Raw genomic sequence first — 20,346 nt, forward strand, 5'->3', positions numbered from 1 at the left:
ATCTCAATTTTCGCTGGAAGCGTGTCTGCGAACGCTCGTCAGACACGCTCTGTATATGGGCCTGCCTGACGCTTTCTATACGGCGGCTGTTCGGAGTTCGTTCTCTCAACGGCCGGTCGTATTGTCTTAGGGCTGAGCGTTATACGGGCTCCTGTCGGGGCCTGAATGCTGTGGCTCAGCCTAGGTTAGCTAGCAGCTGCATACGGAATTCCCCGCCGCGCCTCGGGCCGCGTGGAAATGAGGTATTCGGCGAGAGCGAACAACTATGACTAATTGCGCCTGAAGCCGTGGCTTAGTTTAAGGTCTGCCTCCGACAGCCTTTGCACTTAACCTTTTTCTTTCTGTTCAAGTGCTTCTGTGGGCCGTCTTCGCATTCTTGTTTTCTTATCTAATGTTGTACTGACGATGGCTAATTGACGGTTGCGTATCGGAGGTGTAGGCCATGTACAGCCCAATGTGATTTGAAAGGGGTTGTTAGTCTCAACTTAGGCGAATTAATAAGCTCTAGCACACTTTTCTTTGCAAGGAGGCTCAACAAAATACATTGCCTTAGTTAGCCGCTTGGTTTTTTTCTGCTCTGCATTGTCATTTTCATGGGAAAGTAAGTGGTCATCATGCCATGAAAAATGTATATGTCCTGTTCGGCCAGGACGACCACGACAACCACGACAGCCGTCATATCGTATTAAACTGTACCACAACCTCGATGGTCAACTCTTGTCATTGTGGGGAAGCTCGCTTTGCTGTCGATTCAGCAAGCTTCCTTAATGCGATTGTACCTGTCCCATCAACCTCTTCTCCTGTATCCGTCTTTTTTTGTTGTCAGTTTGAAAGATAGCATAGTCTCCTCCTCATAGCCTTATCCTTGGTGCAGTTTGCGTAATCAGTCAGCATCTCAGGCGTGTTTTTTCTAATTTCATCGACATCTATTTTTTGTTTATCGGGGGATTATTGCGGTAGCAACTGGATCCCAACCCACTGTCCGAACCAAATACACGTTTCGATTTGAACCTAGGACATGAGGCGGATGCTATACCTCTATTCCTCTATATATAGAGGACAACTCTATGCTCTACCTCAAGATTCTCGTAGCTTAAGACTCTAGTTGTTTTCTATTTGCATGCGGGAAATGTATAATGATCGATGCATATGCTCTCTCTTGAAATAGTTGAGAAAAAAAACTGACGCCAACCAATATTTTTAACTTTTCACCCAACGTTTCGGGACCAACTCGGTCCATTCTTCAGGGGTGACTCCGCTCTCGAAGGGAGAGCGAAGGCAACAACCCGCTGCTGCTGGTACACTTTAGTCACCCCTGAAGAAGGGACCGAGTTGGTCCCGAAACGTTGGGTGAAGTTAAAAATATTGGTTGGCGTCAATTTTTTTTTTCTCTCAACTATCTCAAGAACCCAACCAGACGGACTTCCGTCGAAGGTGTTTTCTCTCTCTTGAAGTGCGGTATCCTCTTACCTGTGGCCTGAAGACTGGCGCACGGTACGTGCGCAGTCAAAGACGGAGAATCAAATAATGAGAATTGAGGTTCGCTCGTTAAAGCTATGCATAGTTTAATGGCATACTTGAACCTGAAGTAACAGAGCATGCTCATTTTCCCGAGTTATTAGACTTGTGGGTTTGCTTTCTTCATCAAAAAGAGCCACTGGGCTGAGGTTGCTGCCTAAATAACGCTTAAAACCCAGAAGCAACACTTCTAATCATCACTCGCGTGAGTGTGCTGTGTGTCCCTCAATGAAAGGGCTCTCTCTCTAACTATGCCAGGCCTGAAAAACGTCGGATCCCTCTGGATTAAAGGAAATGCAACTTTTCTTCCCCGTTTTGCAATTTTATTGTTTTAAAACTTCCCGTGTGTCATCGCGTCACGGGCTTCATAGGATTAGTAGTCACAAAGCTTGGACCAAGCTTAGTGTTCTTTCTGACTGTACTCGAGCAAACACAAAAGAAAAGAAGCGATCATGTGTAGCATGACCTGCCGAGGGCCATAAACAGCACTTGATGTCCGCTAGGCTGCGGTGGAACTTGGCTTTCCCAAATGGAGAACCCTGCGCACGCCTATGGGTACACAGTTCAAATTTAGCGGCCTTGCATAAGCACTGCCGGCACAGTAGTTAAAACATCTTAGAAGAGGGCTGATGCGGGCTGATTGGTACATGTCGACGGAGAGCATGTAACAGAGCTTCGGACGGAACAGCGGGAACGAGACACGCACTGGCGCTGCCAGAACAGGGCTGATGCGAGCCGGTTGGTACATGTTGGTGGAAACTTTAGCTTATTGTAAAACAAGAGAGTGCAAACGGCATAAAAACGGTAAGTGGACGCGCCTAGGATTCCGGGGCATCGTCCGTTCGAGCAGCATGGCAGTGGTCATTACTCAAGGGTAGTTAAGCAGGCTACACCTGCCAGCAACGTAGTAACGCGGCGAAGCCAGCATTAACGCAAGCAATGAATGAATTAATCATTTATTGCAAGGGAGGGATGCCTCTCAGTCGCTGTTGGGGAATTAGGAGGGATGGGAGTGCAGGTGCAGAAGCAACTTTTTAGTCGGTTGTTTTCGAGGCCTGCACAGCTGTGTGTGTCGTGAGTCAGTCAACCTCTCGTACACTACTCGAAGCAGGCTGCTCTCACTACCCTATGCCGCGATGGCATGCTGTGTTGCGGTGCTAGATGGTATCTGCTGTGCTAGGGTGATCATGTCACGTGGTATGGGCCGAATTTTGTGCATCCCTCGCGAGGAAGATGGCGAAGTTCATATAAGAAAGATGTTGCAGATCTGCTCTATAGTGTTCCTGCCAGTGGATGCTCCTGTTGTGAGAAGTGCTTCGTGTCTGGCAAGATACCTCACGTGAAGTGTATGTGCGGGGTGTACGGTATACGCTTGCTATGACTGTTTAACAAGGTCCCTAGTGGCCGAGTAAGCTCTCCCTTAGTGTCAAGCGCCGGTGCTGGTGTTCCTTCCGCTAACCGATGCCTACGGTCTGTTTTTGTAGCGAGAGCTGCACTACGGCAGCCGTTTCGCGAGGTCAGCGTGGTCGCACTTGAGCCGTGGTCGCACCGTGGCTTCGTGCCGTTGCCTAGCAACCGCAACAGCTGGCAGCCGTCGCTCGCTCCGCCAGCTGTGCGCATGCGCGTGGCGTCATAGCAGGTGCTGCCGCCGCGGCGCACCGGCGAAACCGAGTTGCAACAGCTGTGCGCATGCGCCGTAGGAGGGAGAGGGTTTGGCGCAGCTGCATATAGACCGTTTACAGCGCGCAGTTATTCCCTTTGATGCCAGATGGCGCCACAGATGCGCTTGGAACACGGCGCCATTACGGGCCTCGTAAGTTGCCAGCGTGCGCGCCTCGACGCAATAACACAAATATCGCGGGTGGCTGCCGAAGTTTTCTTTCTGCGATGATGGGGAAAGGCCGACGAAATACACGCTGTGTTGTGGAATGCAAGAATTGCGACAGAGAGTTAAAGGGGCGGGATGCGATCGTTTGAGAGCTTAACGGAACCGAGCTGCACAAGGACATGCTTCCCCTGCGCGCGCGTTCGCCATGCGCCCTTTCCGAACGGGCGAACGCAACAAACACGTTCGCCAGCGCTAGATAGCCAACACAAAAAAAAAGGCTTCGATCTTAGAAACTCTGCGAGGGTAAGTGCAAAACATTACCGCACGAACAGGCTGTTCCGCCACCGAAACCCCCACTTCGGGCTTTCAGTTGCTGTGCAGTTGCGTCTGCGTGTGTAGCGAGACCCCCGTCACCGTAAGTTAAGGCGTGCGGCCATTATAACAAGAGCGCCCGAGGCCGAAATAGGAACGGAAAAAAAGGAAGACTTACGCTATACCGCTACTGCGTACAGATTGTGCAGGGTACAGCCATGCGCTTACCGTGCATTGCACGCCTTCTTGTGTGCTACTGATGAACTTCGCGCGGAGTAGCGCGGTTCTCGTGGACCATATTCGGAATAAAGCATTTGCGTTACGGCTGCTGTGCCGGGTGGTTGTCACTTCCTCGTGGTCCATGCAACACAGTCACCAAAAGTAACTCCGCAGGCCAGAGCTCAGAGTGAAGCTGATTACTTATCACCAACGAGACCTCGACCATCACGTCCGCATATCGAGCGTGGAGCGTACTACAATTTTATATGTGAGGCTGACATAATTGTGAACTTCGTGCAGTGTGAACGCGTTGCCGTGCGCGCGTTATAACAATTATAGCGCTGAATACCTAGAAACGATTGCACGCCAGGTCGTGCAGGCCGCTTGATGCATGGTACTGCTACCATGGTAGTTAACATTTTGTGCCTATCTTTTTTGTCGCCTTTCTGTGTTTAACAAACCTGCAGAAAGTATTCTAGGTTTCCTACGCGCCGTTAACAGGCTGTAAACAAATGCGTACGATGTGCATATGTGAGCATTTTAGAGCGGTGTCTGCATGCAAGTACGAAATAAGACAACGACCTGCGCTGCCGCTGGGGAATTACACCTTAGCGTTTTAGATAATAACAAAAAAAACATTCAGCAAAGCTTCCCGCGGATGCAAATACAAGCATTCAGACGATCCATTCGTTGGCTCGAAGAAGCGGAGAGCCGAGCGGCTGTCCGCGACATGAAGCCCGATCATGATTTCACGCCTGTGATCAAATTAGGGCTCTCACATTTCCTTCGAATCTCTGGACAAACGATAGTGCCCTCTTCCCAGTCGTTTACAACCGTATCAGCCGAAACACAGCCGGCCAGAACCGAACCATCAGGCGCAGAAGCCGTCGCGGCGAGGCGCGCGCCGAGCAGTCAGGAGGCGTGCAATGGCGGCGTGCTCACGTGACCAAAGATGGCAGCCCCCGTGATAAGCCGCTGTAAAGCGTCTATACAGAAGGCGGCTCGGTGGAGCCGTCGGCAGAAATAGCAGAGAGACTGAAAGAGGCCAGGCTTCGCCGTCGGAATGAAACCAAGAGGAGGCAGCGCGCTAAGCGTCTCGATAAGCGGCGCAAGGATGGCGCTGGTAGACGGGCCCGCTTAGCCTCCGACAGTGCGTCCACGACGGCCGGTGACGACGAATCGAGTTCTGCGTCTCTGAAAGAAACCAGACTTATAAGGCGAAACGAAACAAACAAGCTCTCGCTACTCTACCAGGATTAACCAGAGCTAAACCACAGCTATATTATTGTTTTGGCGCGAATGTAGGGCATCAGTGCTCTGCCGGTGGAGCCTTCAGTGAAGTTTCCAGTGAGGATATTGGTATACCAAGTTCGACAGGGGGTTGAAGTGTGGGGCGTTGTACCTCTGATCAAGACCACCCACTAACTATCAAAAAACTTGTTTTTGCATGTATGCCGATTCCACCTCCAAAATGCAAAAGGGTAATTGTTCTATGTACAGCGACGAAGCTCCTCGTCCGTCGGGACCTACCGGAAAAGAAAATTGCGTAAGCACTGAATATGTTGACCCTTTAATAGTGAATTGGAGTGACTGGGGATATCGTGGGGAACATTGGGAAGTGTGCATTTTCGTTCATTGCTTGTACGGTTTTTGCTTCATGCTGTAACCGTACATCTCGCTTTCACATCTCTGTTTCTGTACAAAAACGCGCTCCTTTCCGAACACTTAAATCAGTTGTGTGTACGTACTTCATCTGACTAATCGTTCCTTCGTGTTTTTTTCTCGCGGTAACTAGTACAGCGCGGTTGCCTATGCAATGAACAGCCAACCAACCCCAGTCCTGACCTCTTTACATCGGTCGTCTAGGTTGCGCAAGATATCGAATTTCCAAGTTGTTTCCTAGGCTCTTTTTTTATGTCGAAGACGACGGTGAGATAGTTTTGTTTGTATATAAGCACCTCCAGTAGTGTTTTCAAGATACATAAGTGAGCTCCTGCCTCGCACCTTCTCTTAAACCCGCAGTGGTGCATGTCAGTGCTACAACACTTCCGAATGATTTCGCGTGAAGATTTATGCAGAAGGATTTAAAGACATTCCTTGGACCTACCCTCGGGATGCTGCTCACTCAGTATCAGGCAGCTTTTGAGAGCAGCTCAACTGAATCACGTCTACTGAATCCTCAACTATTCTTGACCTCTTAGCACGAAATCATAAAATTGCTGCTTACTCTTAAACGGACGCAGCGTTTTTGTCAATATGCCATCTGAAACGAGAACGTGATATGCTTTCTCACATTTCGGTGCAATTGCGTCTCTCGAAGGAAAAAAATTATCAAAGGGCATGCAGTGAAGCGCAATGCCGCCTTGAGCAGGCGACCGAAAGGTGGCGCAAACTGCCGATGCCTCAGATTCCTGGCCATATAGGAAGCACGAGCGCTGCTGTATATTCAATTCGGGTCCACAAAGGGCCTCCTGTCATTCCAAGATCTACTCACGTTAATGAAAACAAGGCAGGTCAGAAGCGGAAATTAACATTTAATCTCATGCAAGTTTTTTTTCCGGCGATTTTCATTACCATATGTTTCCTTCTTTTCTACTGTTGTGAGCTAGCGCCTCTGGCGTAAGTGCTCAAAGCAATAATAACGGTCATAACGCTGTGAGGAAAGGAAAGGCACTGCGACTGTCTCATTCTCGGTGGAGGTAAGAGATGAGAGAGGGTGCTAAAGAAGGAAGAGAGAAAAAAGCGCTGTTGTCGTGGACTCCCGGTTAATTTCCACCACCTGGGGCTCTTAAAGGGGCATCCACAACTCACAACATACGGGCGTATTTCGCGTTTCGCCTGCATCGAAGCGAGGTAGCTGCGACCGCGATCTCGGGCTAAGCAGCCGAGCGATGTAACCACTGCGCCATTGTAGCGGTTAAAAGCAGCCAAACCATGTAACCACTGCGCCCCACCGGGGGTCAAAAAGAAAACAATGTCAAGACGCCTCCTGTGGTAGCAAGAACGGGAAATTGGTTGGTCCAACAAGAATATTAATAGAGGAAGTAACCGTTACCAAATGCAGCCGTCAGGCGGTTTTCGTGCGTAATGAAAGTAACACCAATGTCGAATGGAACGCGCATGGCGAAGTGACAATCGATTTAAAAAATTTAAATGTAAAATAGGTTTTTGACGAAAGGAAATTTATTTTTATTTATTTATTTACTTATTGGATGGACAATACATGGTACTGCCCGTGGGGCAGGACAAAAGGAGGTAATTAGTCTCCTGGCGAGGCCCTGGCCCCACTGGGCGCAACAGAAGCGATTACAAAATACATGTAGGCAGTACGTATACAGTTGAACATAACAATCATCACCGTACAAAAATGCGCAGGAAGCATGTGACAAGTTCAAAAATAGAAACATATGTTATTGTTAACACTTTGTACACAAATGCAGAAATCAGAACACAATAACTTTTCAATTAGAAATCATTATTCGTACGTTTTTGACCTTCTATTTGAAGTGAACATATGTTGTATCCTGCGTTTGAAAGTTCTCAGACTTCTAGATGTTTTGCAAATGTCTGGATAATTATTACATAATTTCATAATTTGATGATCAATTGTCTGTTTAGTATAATTTGTCCTTGGTTTTTCTGTGACAATGAAAGTCTTACGCAAATTGTGACCAGTATCTCTATTTAGATAATGACTAACAAATCGACTGAAAGGGCTTGATACTGCAGAAAATATGTACGCAGATAATTTCTGTGTGTATATTTCGTGAAAAGGTCGGATATTTTGTGTTCTGATTAAGGTTACAGGGTGTACATTTTCTTTATATAGTGTTCTAATCGCCCATCACTGCAGTGCAGATAGTCTATCATTATCAGTCTTAATTCCGGATTCAAATATTAAGGCACAGTAATTAAAGTGTGAGTGTACAAGTGAAAAATAAAGCTGATTTTTAAGCCCGAGAGGGACAAGATTACGAAGGCGGCATAACATTAATACATCTCGCTACTTTCATTCTTATATTTGCAGGAGAGCTCCGGAATAATTTCGACCACCTCACATATCGGCGGACAACTGAACCGCGCTGTAAGGAAAGGGTTAAAGGAGAGAGTGAAAGAAGAAATAAGTGCCATAGTGGTCGTCTCCAGTATTATTTCGACCACCTGGGGATCTTTAACGTGCACTGACATCGCACAGTATACGGGAGCCTTTTGCGTTTCGCCTCCATCGAAACGCGGCCGCCGCGGTCGGGTTCGAACCAGGTTACTCCGGATCAGTAGCCGAGCAATCTAACCACTGAGCCACTGCGGCGGTTAATCGAGTTGCGAACTGAATTCTGGCGCAGTAGATTTTTGCTTGCAACCCAACCGAAACCGAAAAAAATACTGGCAAATGTAATTTTTTTATACTTTTAATTAAAGTGCGAACTTAGCTGCGCAATGTATCTGAAGATAATTTCATAGACAACCGAAAAGCAAACAAACAATACTTCCGGTGTCATCCAAACCCATTCTGTATGGTGGAGGTGCGGCGCTAAAGGGCACACTGGATGTTAGGCTGCATATAACACGAATACACTCGAAAGTAAAATGGGAAGCAGCCGCCGTCGTAACTAAGTATAACAGTGCACGAGACATGTGGATCCCATCGGCGGCGCTGTTGCCTTTTCTCCTACTTTCTATAAAATTACCTTCTATGCAAATGATTACTTAACTAAATTCTCACGCTCCCGAATGCTTTCCTTGCTTTCAATTAATGTTGCCTCCAAATGATCACCTCGCCAACTTACACTTGTCTGCTCAGTACTCAGCAGACTGATATATTTCGTGGTTGTGGACTTTTCCTAGCGATAAAACATGTAATTTTCATTACAGTAACTGATCAAGGATTAAATATACCGCTATTTTCCACACTCATATGCTTCAGACTGAACGAGATTATCAAAAAGGGCGTTTCTGGTATTCGTTTCGAATATGTGGCAAGTATTTAAAGATATAACTGAAAGAAATGAAACATGATAAGTTTCAGTACTATTCGTCGCGTAGTCTATATTATCTACTTGATACTGTTAATACTAATACTAACCCTGCTTACTACTACTTAATATTACTGTAACACTTCCTTGGAGAAGCTAAAATAAATGGCTTCGGAAAGTTGCTAGCCGTACCATGCTAACTTAGGGGGGACGTTCGCGCCATTGTTACGGCGTAGAGACGACAACTGCAACAGAAAGACGGCGAACTCAGCAGCTAACTCTGCTGCTGCTTTTGGGTCCGATTCCACTCAGTGTCATTTTATTGAGTATTTGTCACTCTGAAAGAGGTTTAAACGGCTCCAGTGAGTATTTCCTGCCGCTAATGCGCTATTCACGTGTCACCTGCTGTGTTTGTACTTCGCTGGGGAGGCGTTAGCGCACAAAATGCTGATATCACAGTCTATAGGCGTCCTCTAGTTCATCGTTGATATGCCGCCTAATAACAAGGCCGCGTCACGGCAGCGTGTTTGCGTGCCTTTAATCTATCTTGCACCCGCGCCTATCAGCTGCTGTTGTCACTGGGAGCTTTCTCCGTATTCAGAGGGTGACACCCAGCACTTGCGTCTGTCAAATAAATGACACGCCTACAGGACGCACGTGTTTCTTATCTAAATCCTCTGGATCACCTCAGAAGTACGACATCCCGGAGAGAATTTGAGCACACAGAAATATATACCCGCTCACTCCCTTAAAGCTACTCTCATTTCATAGGCACTACAACTTGGTGGAGGTATGGATGATTTGCGAATAAAACCGCGTAAAGCATGGTCGACGGTCGAGGAAGGCCAACTTTATCAGCTTATTTCGTAGTCCTTTCAAATCGTCTCAGTAATTAAAACTACACTGCCCACTCGACTGGCATCATAAATTAGCAGCAAACAGTAAGCACAGAATGCAAAGGAGTAGTGTCATAAAAAAATCTTTGGCGATCCATGGCTCATCGTTTGAATGCGTTGACATTTTCTGTTCCTGCTGATTCTGTTGTAGCTCCACCTTAAAGATATGACGCGATAGGGATAATGGGTTAATGCCGGAATTCGTCGTTCTCTACATTCATGGATCCCAGGGAGTCCTCATACCCCTCCTGGTGCAGAGGTGCAGCGGTTGAGCGATGTGCCACTGCCCTGGCAGGTGGCTCTTTCAAATACAGCCATCAGTGGTCCTTGTGAGACTGAGGTTGCTCTTCCCGAGCAGCCTCTCACTTCGAATCAGTAATTAGAGTTCCACCTGCTACGGTGGACAATTTGCTCACAATGCGGTGGGCAGGTTGCCACCTGCCGCACTTGGAATGTTGTTATGACGTCACAAGGAAAGCACCGCACCACGCGTAACACCACACGCATGGTGGCGCTTCCTATTTCCGCCTTCACGGACCGCTCTAAAGTGAAAGCATTAAAACTGAAACGAAACGTTTGGATGTGAAGAGATGCGCGAAATTCACCCGCTGTCTTCCAACTACACGTGCAGGTCTTTCCGTTGGTTGCAGTTCAAATGATTGCGGAATAATTGTGATCTTTTGGGGGGTGCAGGATATGATGGTGCTTCCGTCGTGACAACTGCTGCCGAAAACTTGAGAGGACACTAAGCTCCGCCTTTATGGTGTGAGCGATAGCGTTAATCCGTCCCTTCAGCGGCCTGGGGTCCTTTTTGCGTATCACTTCGCATACATGGATATTGTTCTTTCTTTCACCATCGCCTAACGCTTAACCTACCCTTAAGTAACTGAGTAATCTTTTTGGAGATAGTTTAACGAAGTATGAGAAAAGAAAACATGTCGCCGGTAGGAGCCTAACACTAAAACGCGTGCATGTCCCCAGCACAAACTATCATACGGCAGCAGCTGTTTCCCCTTCTATTTTCGAAGGTATCTCTGTTCAGAGAAGACCAACTTTCAGATGGCTGCCCAGCAGCATGCCCAACAACGGTGGCCGACGTGGAGCGTCGTTTTCTTGCTGGAAGTGCCGCTGGGAAAGTGGTGGTCCAATACCAAAAGAGGCAGCTCTTTGGAAGATCGCGCAAGCTTCTGCCAGAACAGCGGGGCCATCATTGCAGGTGTGCCCAAAGCAAGAATACAAGAGATAGAATAGAGGGCCTTGGCAGGACGCGCGCGCGCGCGCGCTTGTGTGTGTGTGTGTGTGTGTGTGTGTGTGTGTGTGTGTGTGTGTGTGTGTGTGTGTGTGTGTGTGTGTGTGTGTGTGTGTGTGTGTGTGTGTGTGTGTGTGTGTGTGTGTGTGTGTGTGTGTGTGTGTGTGTGTGTGTGTGTGTGTGTGTGTGTGTGTGTGTGTGTGTGTGTGTGTGTGTGTGTGTGTGTGCGTGTGCGTGCGCGCGCGTGTGCGCGTGTGTGCGTGTGCGCGGGGGGGGGGGGGGAGAAAAGCAAACAGACTTGAGAAGGAAACTACAGGAGAATATTTGATACTTTTTTGTTGTTTAAAATAAAAGTTATGCAGTAATCATTTTATGTGGGAGATAATTTGATAAAATAGAAAGAACAACACCTGGTCACTCTGTCTGCCACCTATGTTACTAAAAACTTGCTACGGTTTGAGCGATTGTATAAAAACGCAGAGAGGAAAACTCAGCGCCAAGTTTAACAGATGGGGAAGCTCCCCATCGCTGTGCTCACTTCTTCCACACAGGTGATGGGCCTCATGACAACTGAGCAAGGAAGCACTGAAGCCCTATTTCTCCATTTTTTATTGGAAAAATGCAGGTACAGCATCAACCAGAAGGCGCTGCCGTATTGAAAGCAACCAACGACGAGCTTCGGAGAGCGGGCATGCATGAAAGCCCTCAAGAGTCCTCTGCACGAGTTGGTGCTGTATGAAATATTGTGCGCTTAATTTTTGTTCCGTTGAATATTTATTTTTCTCGGCTACCTGACCGTGCAGTAAAACTAAAATACTCTGCCATTTCTACCGCTTGTTATTTCATCCTGATGAGTCTGAACAGCGCAAAAAGTTGGTCTACCCCTTCGTCTATATAGTAGCCGTAAGCATGAAATGTATCGTCGAAATGTGTTGCACATTCTAGTACGGTTCATAGATGGTGGAATCCGCGCGCATGTATAGACCTAGGCGTACGGATGCTGAAGATGCCTCCGTCCTCGCCCGCTTCTTCTCTTGGAGCCAGATGGCGCGTATGGTCTTCCTGGCTGCTTTCCTGTCTTGAACACCCTCCGCCATCAGCCGCTTTTCTTAACTGGACAGCGTTCTCTGCTTCCTTCGCCGCTTTTGGCGCTCCAGCACGAATAACGCCGTCGTTGGAGAGAGAAATGGGCACGATGATTCTCGCCGAATGTTTTAACTAAGCAGTAGTTTAGTTTAATTTAGCTTGTTTTATCTACTGAGGTCTGTCAGTGCTCGCGATTGATTTTTCATTGCCTTAACGTTTATTCGCGGTGTTTTGCAAGGATGTACCAATGCCACCGAATTCAGATAAGCTAGTGTATCATGCCTTTCTTGTTAACGAAATAGAGACGAGAAAAGAGAAGAAAAATAAATGAAGATGCCGAAAAACTTTTTAGCTTTTATATTGCTGCAAATTTCTGTACTCTTTGTTTGTTCATTCTTCAAAGCTGCCGGCAGGTAGATTTATCGCTTTGTTTGTGACGCAAGACGCGACCAGATTTATCACGATAAATCTCATCCAGTCAGAGCCGATTTTACGTTGTTACAGATTGTTGTGGTAACTTTGCAGGCCGTATCTTGAAAGTTGGCTATGATCTTTAAATTCAGCGCGGCCGAGAGGGGTGGACGTTCTCTTCGGCGGCCGCAGATTGTTGCTTCATTCAGTCATTCAGTTCCTTGTGGGCGCAGATCTGCCCAATAAACAATTTCTTTTGGAAGCTTTCTTTCGCTTTCTTCTTCGCTGTCTGGACTGCCGTCACCGCTACGTGATAATATAATCTTGCAAGCACCTGGCTTAATCCCTAAGTTGGAGCCTTCTAAATGTGCCCTTCAGATGATTCGCTTTTTCGCGACGATCGTCGCCATTAAGACATGAAAAAAGATATGACAACTACAGCTGAAAGAGATGCTACTTAGTGAACTGAGGCATGTCAAGTAAATAAGTTTCTTCCACGCGGTAAAATCTGACGCCGACAAAGCTTTCAATATGTTTGGTAGCATATAGTACGGCTGAATGTTTTTATCGCTATTGCTTCTACATTATAGGCCAATGGTAGAATTTTCAGACTGTCGTCTAGACAATTGCTGCCAACTGCGCACTAGAAGTGTCGGCACATTACAGTGTTATCTGATTTGCTCGACGTCCTGATGGACAAGAAAATCCGCCCAGTGTCACAAGAACAAAGGCGGTGTTCAGCCATGGACAGGCGACATAAGCCGCCATGAGTGACATCAAGGATCAAAAGCAACCTGACTCGCATGACGTCAGGTGCCCTTGTCACCCCTGCTCTCGGTAACGACCACAATATAAACTCGTAAACTTACAGCGACCAAGGCAGTTTTTACGCTACAGCCTGAGGCTGCAAGCAAGTCGGCACCAAGCTGTGAGTATAAGGCACTTTTTCCTCTTTATGTAACTTTGCTTCCTCTTGCAATGTCAACTGCAGAAGGCATTTTAACGTTTTTTTATATATTTCTTGCATTTCGTACTTATAATCCCTATTATAAGTGCATTGCACCAGGTTATGCCTGTTTGAGCAGGACATGCGACTGTTTACCCCATTGGCCAACAAAAGATCATTAGCAGTTTGGAGGGATATGACGTGTATACACATTTCAGATACAAAACATCCAAGTTTAATCCATTCACTATGAGGCGCCGATAGCATGCAGTCCGAGTTATGATTCAGGTCCTGGAATGTTTTAACTAAAAGATATCCCGCTTCCATGCTCGCGTAAAAAAATATCTATATTGGAATTGAAATATTGAAAAGGGGATGTAAAAACGAATCTTCATACACAGACGCGAGCACTGGCTCAGAATATTTACGGCAGAAGTTGACAAACAAATTTATTTGCATGCTATACTAATGAGAGCATTTACTCTTATTTTCACAAGGACAGGTTGGTCGGTGGTCTCCAGCAAGATTAGGGCCAAAGCTTAAGACTGTGAATTTTATTTATTTAGTTATTTATTTATTTATTTATTTACCCTAAGTGTCTTATTTACCCCAAAAGCCCCCAACGGCCATTACATAGAAGGGGAGAATAGGAGGGAAGAAAGTAGAACACACAATCTGTACAGACATACTTCACCGAAGTCAGCAACCAGCGTACATGAATATGGTATCACAAGAAGGAAAACATTCTTCTGAAGTAAATATTTCACATGTAATAACAAGGAAAATCAATATTTTTGTGAACGAGCAAACAGTTGCGATTATGGCAACCTTTCAATGGCGTTAACAAAAGACGAATGGTCAGCGATCGTAGCTACATAACTGGGCAAGCTGTTCCTGTCTGAAATAGCGAGAAGTAGTGACGAAATATTTATGCTTGGTGGTGCGTGCAGCGACGGCGTCTATCTTGAAAGGATTATCCGCACGTAATGATATATGATGTGCTGGGCGAAGAAGGGCTTCAGGAAGAAAGAGGAACCATGATATAGCGTATGCATAAAAGACAGGCGCCCGTAACGTCATCTGGTGTGAACGGGTAATAAATTTAAATCGCGCTTCATGCTTATGACGCTAGGGAGAAACGAGTATTCGGGGAAATTAATCTAACTGCTTTGTTTTGCAGTTATTCAATGAAACCGGTTAAAAAAGCTTCGTGGGCTCAGAAACGATAAAAGGTTAGGAATAATTACTTATTACGAGACTAAAGAGAAATGTTCTTCGAGTTAAGTTCCTTTAGCACCTTGTCCGCCGTAAAACGGAGAAACTAACGAGACGCCATCCCGAAACGCAGACTGCACTCTTTTGAATATATATAAAATGGCATTCTCACTTTACACCAAAATTATAAAATAACATTGGAATTTATCTCCTTATTTGTTCTTGTTCGTTTCTCTGATATAGATGGCTCTACTGTGCCTCATCACGGCTGCCCTGTTCTTGGCAGGTGAGGCGTGTAGTATATGCGTTGTGAATCTGTGATTGTGGTGCAATTCGCTGTATCTTATTTCGGCGTTTATTGTCTTTCAGCAGTTTTATTGTGGTAATAACGGCGGTGGATTGCAGAGTTTTTGATAATGACTCCTATTATAATTTATTTTATGAGAGGCGGCCTAACGCGATGCAGAAAGATGGCAGGGACCGTATTCAATAAGCTGTCCATATCGAGTCCATTCGGTCCTGTGTCAGTGGTCACTCAAAAATATTCGCGGTTTTCAAGCGTCTGGGGCAAGTGACCCGGCCATTGGGTGGTGAATAGCTAATTTCTTAACTATTACTGTTGGGCTCATTACTTAATAAGAGGTGTGTGGCCCACCGTAAGTAATATCAATATGAGTTTATGAAATTTGGGAAGCACGGTTACCCTCGGCGCTGTGGCCCAACACATTTTGGCTATTTCGACGAGTTACGTGCACTGGAGACGTTGCTTTGCCTGCAAGCTTCTCGGAAGCGCATGTGCTTCAGCGCGATGTAGCCAAAATTTGTTGGGCCACAGCGCCGAGGGTAACCGTGCTTCCCAAATTTCATAAACTCATATTGATATTACTTACGGTGGGCCACACACCTCTTATTAAGTAATGAGCCCATCAGTAATAGTTAAAAAGTAAACCATTCGATATCAGTTAAACAGCCTGCTAGTTAGCACGTCTTACCTGTATTGTGATGTACTACGCCACTGACAATGCTATGCCGAAAAAGCGTTTTTCTAACTCAAAAAGCCTATTTTTAAATATTGTGGAAAGTCTTAGATGAAACACCCTCTATAGATATATCTGAGCTCCAAGAACAGCGAAGGAAGGAATGCTGATAGTTCGCCACTAATGATGACGTTGAAATTAACGTTAAAGCACATTAATAAAATTACAAACAAGAAGGTAGATCCTGAATTCAGCATTCACCGTTACCCTCAATGTTTTTGACGTAGCAAGGCGCCAAAATAATTAATGAATTAAGTTTTGCAAATATTTCCACGAACTTTGGTTCCTTCGTTAGGTGAGGTGCGGGAAGAACCTTGAGCGCCTGAGCGCCTGCTAAAGAACATGGTAAATGTGAGAAGATTCCCTTGAGGCACCAGCGTGTGTTGTTGTTGCTCAACACCTCCCGTCCCCCTTTCTTTAGTTGTGGTAGGAAGAGGGCAGGAAGTTGGGTCTCTTGACAACACAAGCAACGTAAACAATGAACGCGAAAGCCTCGGGACGCTTAGCCAACGTTTCGACAAGAGGACATGAGTTGACGAGATGAAGTCCTATTGTCGAAACGCTGACTTAGCACCCTGAACTACCCTTCTCTTGTACACTTTGTGTTTTATTTAGCTATGTCATTTGCCTTCAAATAACGTCAACCAGAGTGAAATTGGTCCTCATTTTCGATGCCAGGAACGTAACCTGAGCTAAGTGGGCAGTCGCTTTGTTCTCTTCGCAGCGCCTGCGCTTCTTCAGTCGGTGCACCCGGCTAGGGTTAACGACTACGTGGACGAGGTCCTGGAGGACAGGCTGCCTCAGGAGGTTCGCAGCCCGATCCAACTGGCAGCCTTCACCCGCGACGTCAGCCACGGCTCGCACTACGGCTCGGTGCTCTTCCAGTCCACCAACATCAGCAAGCACGAGCGAATGAAGCGCTGGGTTGACTGCAACAGCTCCGTCGGAGAGTTCCCCGAGCGAGTTACCATCCTCTGTGACGTCAGGTGTGCCTCGCGCTGTAATTAATTCAAACTGCTCCTTACGGAACACGCACAATTTACAACGACCGAGGACGTGATATTCCACTGCTCAGCATCGTCAGAGTCGGCGTAAGAGATGGGCTTGGCGGGAGGAACATCACTATCCACTAGAACGTCGCAAGTGCACTCTCGATTTCCTTTAGGTCCCGGCGATCGCGCGTAGCGGCGAGACGTTCTGCTGACGAGTACGAGGGCGTGGGTCCGATTCCCGGCTTCGGAGGCAGTATATGTGATGCAGGTAAAACGAGGAGACACCATTGAGTCGTTTGTGCACATCAAAGAACCCAGGTTGCCGAAGTTACCCATGTTCTCCGCACGGCAGGCCCCATCTCGTCAAAGCGTCGGCTCATCACGCTGCTCAAGCAATGCTTGAATGTACGCGTAGGCTCTCTGGCCCAAATGCAGGAGCGTGCGCGTTGAGGTTGACCGTCTATCTTTAAGAAGCAGTATAGTTAACCACGTTCTCGGCAGTCGTACGGAATAACGAAAGATCCTTTCAATGAATGTATTTCGAGAACGAGCTCCGAAAGAATACAGGACTTTGTCCTCGCTGCTAATCCGCCCATTCATACAGTCCCAGCAAGTAGAACCGTAAAAGGATTCGATGCCGACAGCAGTTTCAATCCTGTGCCTTTCCGCACTTAAACACGCGTACACGCCGCGGTATCAAACGGTTCCGCAGCATCTGCATTACGGCCGCCGCAGCTCGACGACTTCAGAAGCCTACCTCGCGTGGCTCCATCTTCCCGCGTTCAAAAGAAGCTTTAGGTGCGGCGAACAAGATCCGTTCGCGCCGTCGGCCAGAGTGCCAACACCTAAATACATTCTTGCACGGGGTATGCACACAAATCTCTATGTCATATCGATGTCATACCTTTTTATGAAAAGCGGGTACGAGTCTCGGAAGGTGCGTTCACACGGGCTGGTGTAGCTGCATGAGCTCAGTGCTGTAGGTGTGGCAGAGTAGTGGCGTCACAACACGGATACAAGGAGCGCAGCTCTTTAAAACAGGTCAGCGCTAAAAAAAAGACAATCACGCGGCGAGAGAACAACGACACGACAGAGTTGAGCGCTCACCTCTGTCGTGTCGTCGTTCTCTCGCCGTGTGTTTGTCTTTTTTTAGTGCTGACCTGTTTGCACCATGTTTTACTAAAGGAGCGCAGCGGCGTGAGGATTCGTAGACACCAACTGGCGCTGCGCACTAGTGCTCTGTAGTGTTTTTGCATATGCTCCCGCAGGGAGCACCCTGCGGGAGCATATACAGGAACACTAGTGCTTGTGTATTAAGCTTTTACTCAGTTTAAAGATTTGCGCAACGACAGCGTGAATATTGCGTAACTTTATGCTGTCTTGTGCGTCAAACCCCCTGTTTTTGTGCAGATACAGTGCAAGTATTTATTCAATCATTGATTGATTGATTGATTGATTGATTGATTGATTGATTGATTGATTGATTGATTGATTGATTGGTCGATCGATCGATCGATCGGTTTTCGTTACGTACACCGCAATCTCCGTACACGAGCGTCTTTGCATTTCACCTCCCCTGAAATGCAGTCGCGGCGGCTAGGATTGTGTCCGCAGCCTACACGCCTACTCAGCAACCGAACCATAATCAGTGAGTCACCCCTGCGTCTTGTCTCGCAGGTTCTATGGCATTCTGGTGCACACGGACAGCCTGCTGACGTACGACGGCAACGACACCGTCCGGGTGGCAGTCCGCGTCGTCTTCCCGCTCGGCACTCGGCTCGTCCTCCGGTTCGCGCCGTGGGAGGACCCCGCGGTCGACCTGACGCAGCTCAGTGGCTTCGACAAGTTGACGACCCGCTTCTGGGGGCTAGACAGCGGAGACCCTCGAAACCAGAAGCTCACCCTGGGCTACGAGAAGGTCGCCAAGGACCTCGTCGAGCGAGTCGTCGCCGAAGAGGTGGCGCCGGCGCTGAGCAGGGCAGCGGCCAAGTTCCGCTTTCCCTGCTGCCCGGACATCTGAGAGTCGTCAAGAGGGCACGGCCGTATATAGCGATGCCCCTAGACGAGGGAACCCTAGGTTAGTTAGTCATAGCGGCGAAAATGATCGAGCCGAAAAGTGCGCGTTTTTCTGGCCTTTACATGTATGTGCAACCACTTGCTCACCGGTAAAAGTTACCACGCTGGATTCTCGAACCAAGGGTCCAGTTATGCTCGTGTATTTTGTTCTGCTTTCTTATAAAAATAAAGTGCGCTAGAGTGCTTGAGTTCGTGTAGGCTAACATGATTCTTCGCTTGTTCTTGTTTTTTTTTTTGGTTCTGACTACAAAGAGCAACCAGGGTTCTTGAGAGAAGATGGGCAGCAATCGGAGCGATGTCTCACAGCGGCCCCTGGGTTTTTGGTTACGGCTGACTGCGTTTTAGCGGCCGTGACTCGTATAACTACGAGGGTGCCGTTTCGAACAATCACTGACTGAGGAGTCCAGCTCGGGAGAGTCATATAGCGCTTTCGTTACTCCCAGAGCTCCCTTCTCAGTGATTTAGCCAATCAGTGCTCGGTGCACTTACTGATACAAATAATACGAATTGTGACCACTTATTTGACACAGCATAACCAAATTCAACTTCACGTCTGCATCGAACATTCAGAAGGTGTTCAACGCAATATGCGTCTAGAGAAAAACTACTTCCAAGGACAAAGCTAAATGCCAGCTTCTGAATTATACATGGGGAGTAATCGTCGGCCACATCCTAATCAATCTACTTAAGAGGGGGGGGGGGGGGGGGGGCCGCGTGGTGAGTGATTTCACTACACGTTAAAGAACCCCAAGTGATCCAAACATGGATGCTAACGAAAAGGGTTCAACTTAAATTGCGGACAACGTAGCCAGCTATGGAAAGAAAAATGGTGATGTAACGTTGACAGGAAGAGAGCGCAGTGGGTCAGGGAACAAACACGGGTTAATAACGCCTTGGTGCTAACCAAGAAGAAGATGTAATGGACTTAGCCTGACATTCGCCAACGCGCGATCCTGCATTCTGCGCATGCGCGACAGTGCAGTGCCGCAATGTGAAAGTTTTTTAAACGGCAAATTTTTGTTCAGAGTATTTCAAAATGCAACCTAAAAGGTAACGCACACCCGAAGGGAATTAACTGGTTTGCGCGCAAATAATTCTAGGGCAGAAAAAAAAAAGGTGGCTGAAAAATATATTTCGAGGTATTGGTTTAAACTGAGATTTCGGTTCAGAATCAGCAAACAATGCTATCTAAAAGAAAACTTATCCACAGGTGTAAATGGTAAATAACTTTCGTGGTGCGCACGCTTGGTCAAGAAAAAATAAAAAGTTTGAGCAATAAACCAGATTCGAATCACTGTCATACGCGCTCGAAAACGCAGTACTAATCCATTGAGGCACATGAGCAACGGGAATTGCGGTTTTTAATTGTTGTCTTACCCGTTTCCAAAACTATTGCCCTATATTCGCGCATGAGTAGGACAGCAGACCGCGCGTTGGCGAATGTCTGGTCGGCTTAGTTGAAATCAAGACGTAATGGGCTTGGGCAGTGGTTGCAATTTGAATGCAAGATAACCGATGGTCGTTAATGGCAACGGGTCAGATTCCGAGAGAAGGCAAGCGTAGCAAGGGCGGAAAAAGTTAGGTTGGC

General features: G+C 47.1%; 1 protein-coding gene across 1 annotated transcript; it reads left to right on the forward strand.

The window, feature by feature from the left end:
• Nucleotides 1-13,325: 13,325 nt before the first annotated feature.
• LOC144129331 (uncharacterized) lies at nucleotides 13,326-18,955 on the forward strand. The gene is made up of 4 exons (XM_077663377.1): nucleotides 13,326-13,420; nucleotides 14,897-14,939; nucleotides 16,415-16,676; nucleotides 18,360-18,955. Exons 2-4 carry the CDS (start codon nucleotides 14,897-14,899, stop codon nucleotides 18,700-18,702), a joined length of 648 nt encoding a protein of 215 aa, XP_077519503.1. The 5' UTR covers nucleotides 13,326-13,420; the 3' UTR covers nucleotides 18,703-18,955.
• Nucleotides 18,956-20,346: the final 1,391 nt, after the last annotated feature.

Source organism: Amblyomma americanum, chromosome 4, assembly GCF_052857255.1.
Source record: "Amblyomma americanum isolate KBUSLIRL-KWMA chromosome 4, ASM5285725v1, whole genome shotgun sequence".
NCBI lineage: Eukaryota > Metazoa > Arthropoda > Arachnida > Ixodida > Ixodidae > Amblyomma > Amblyomma americanum.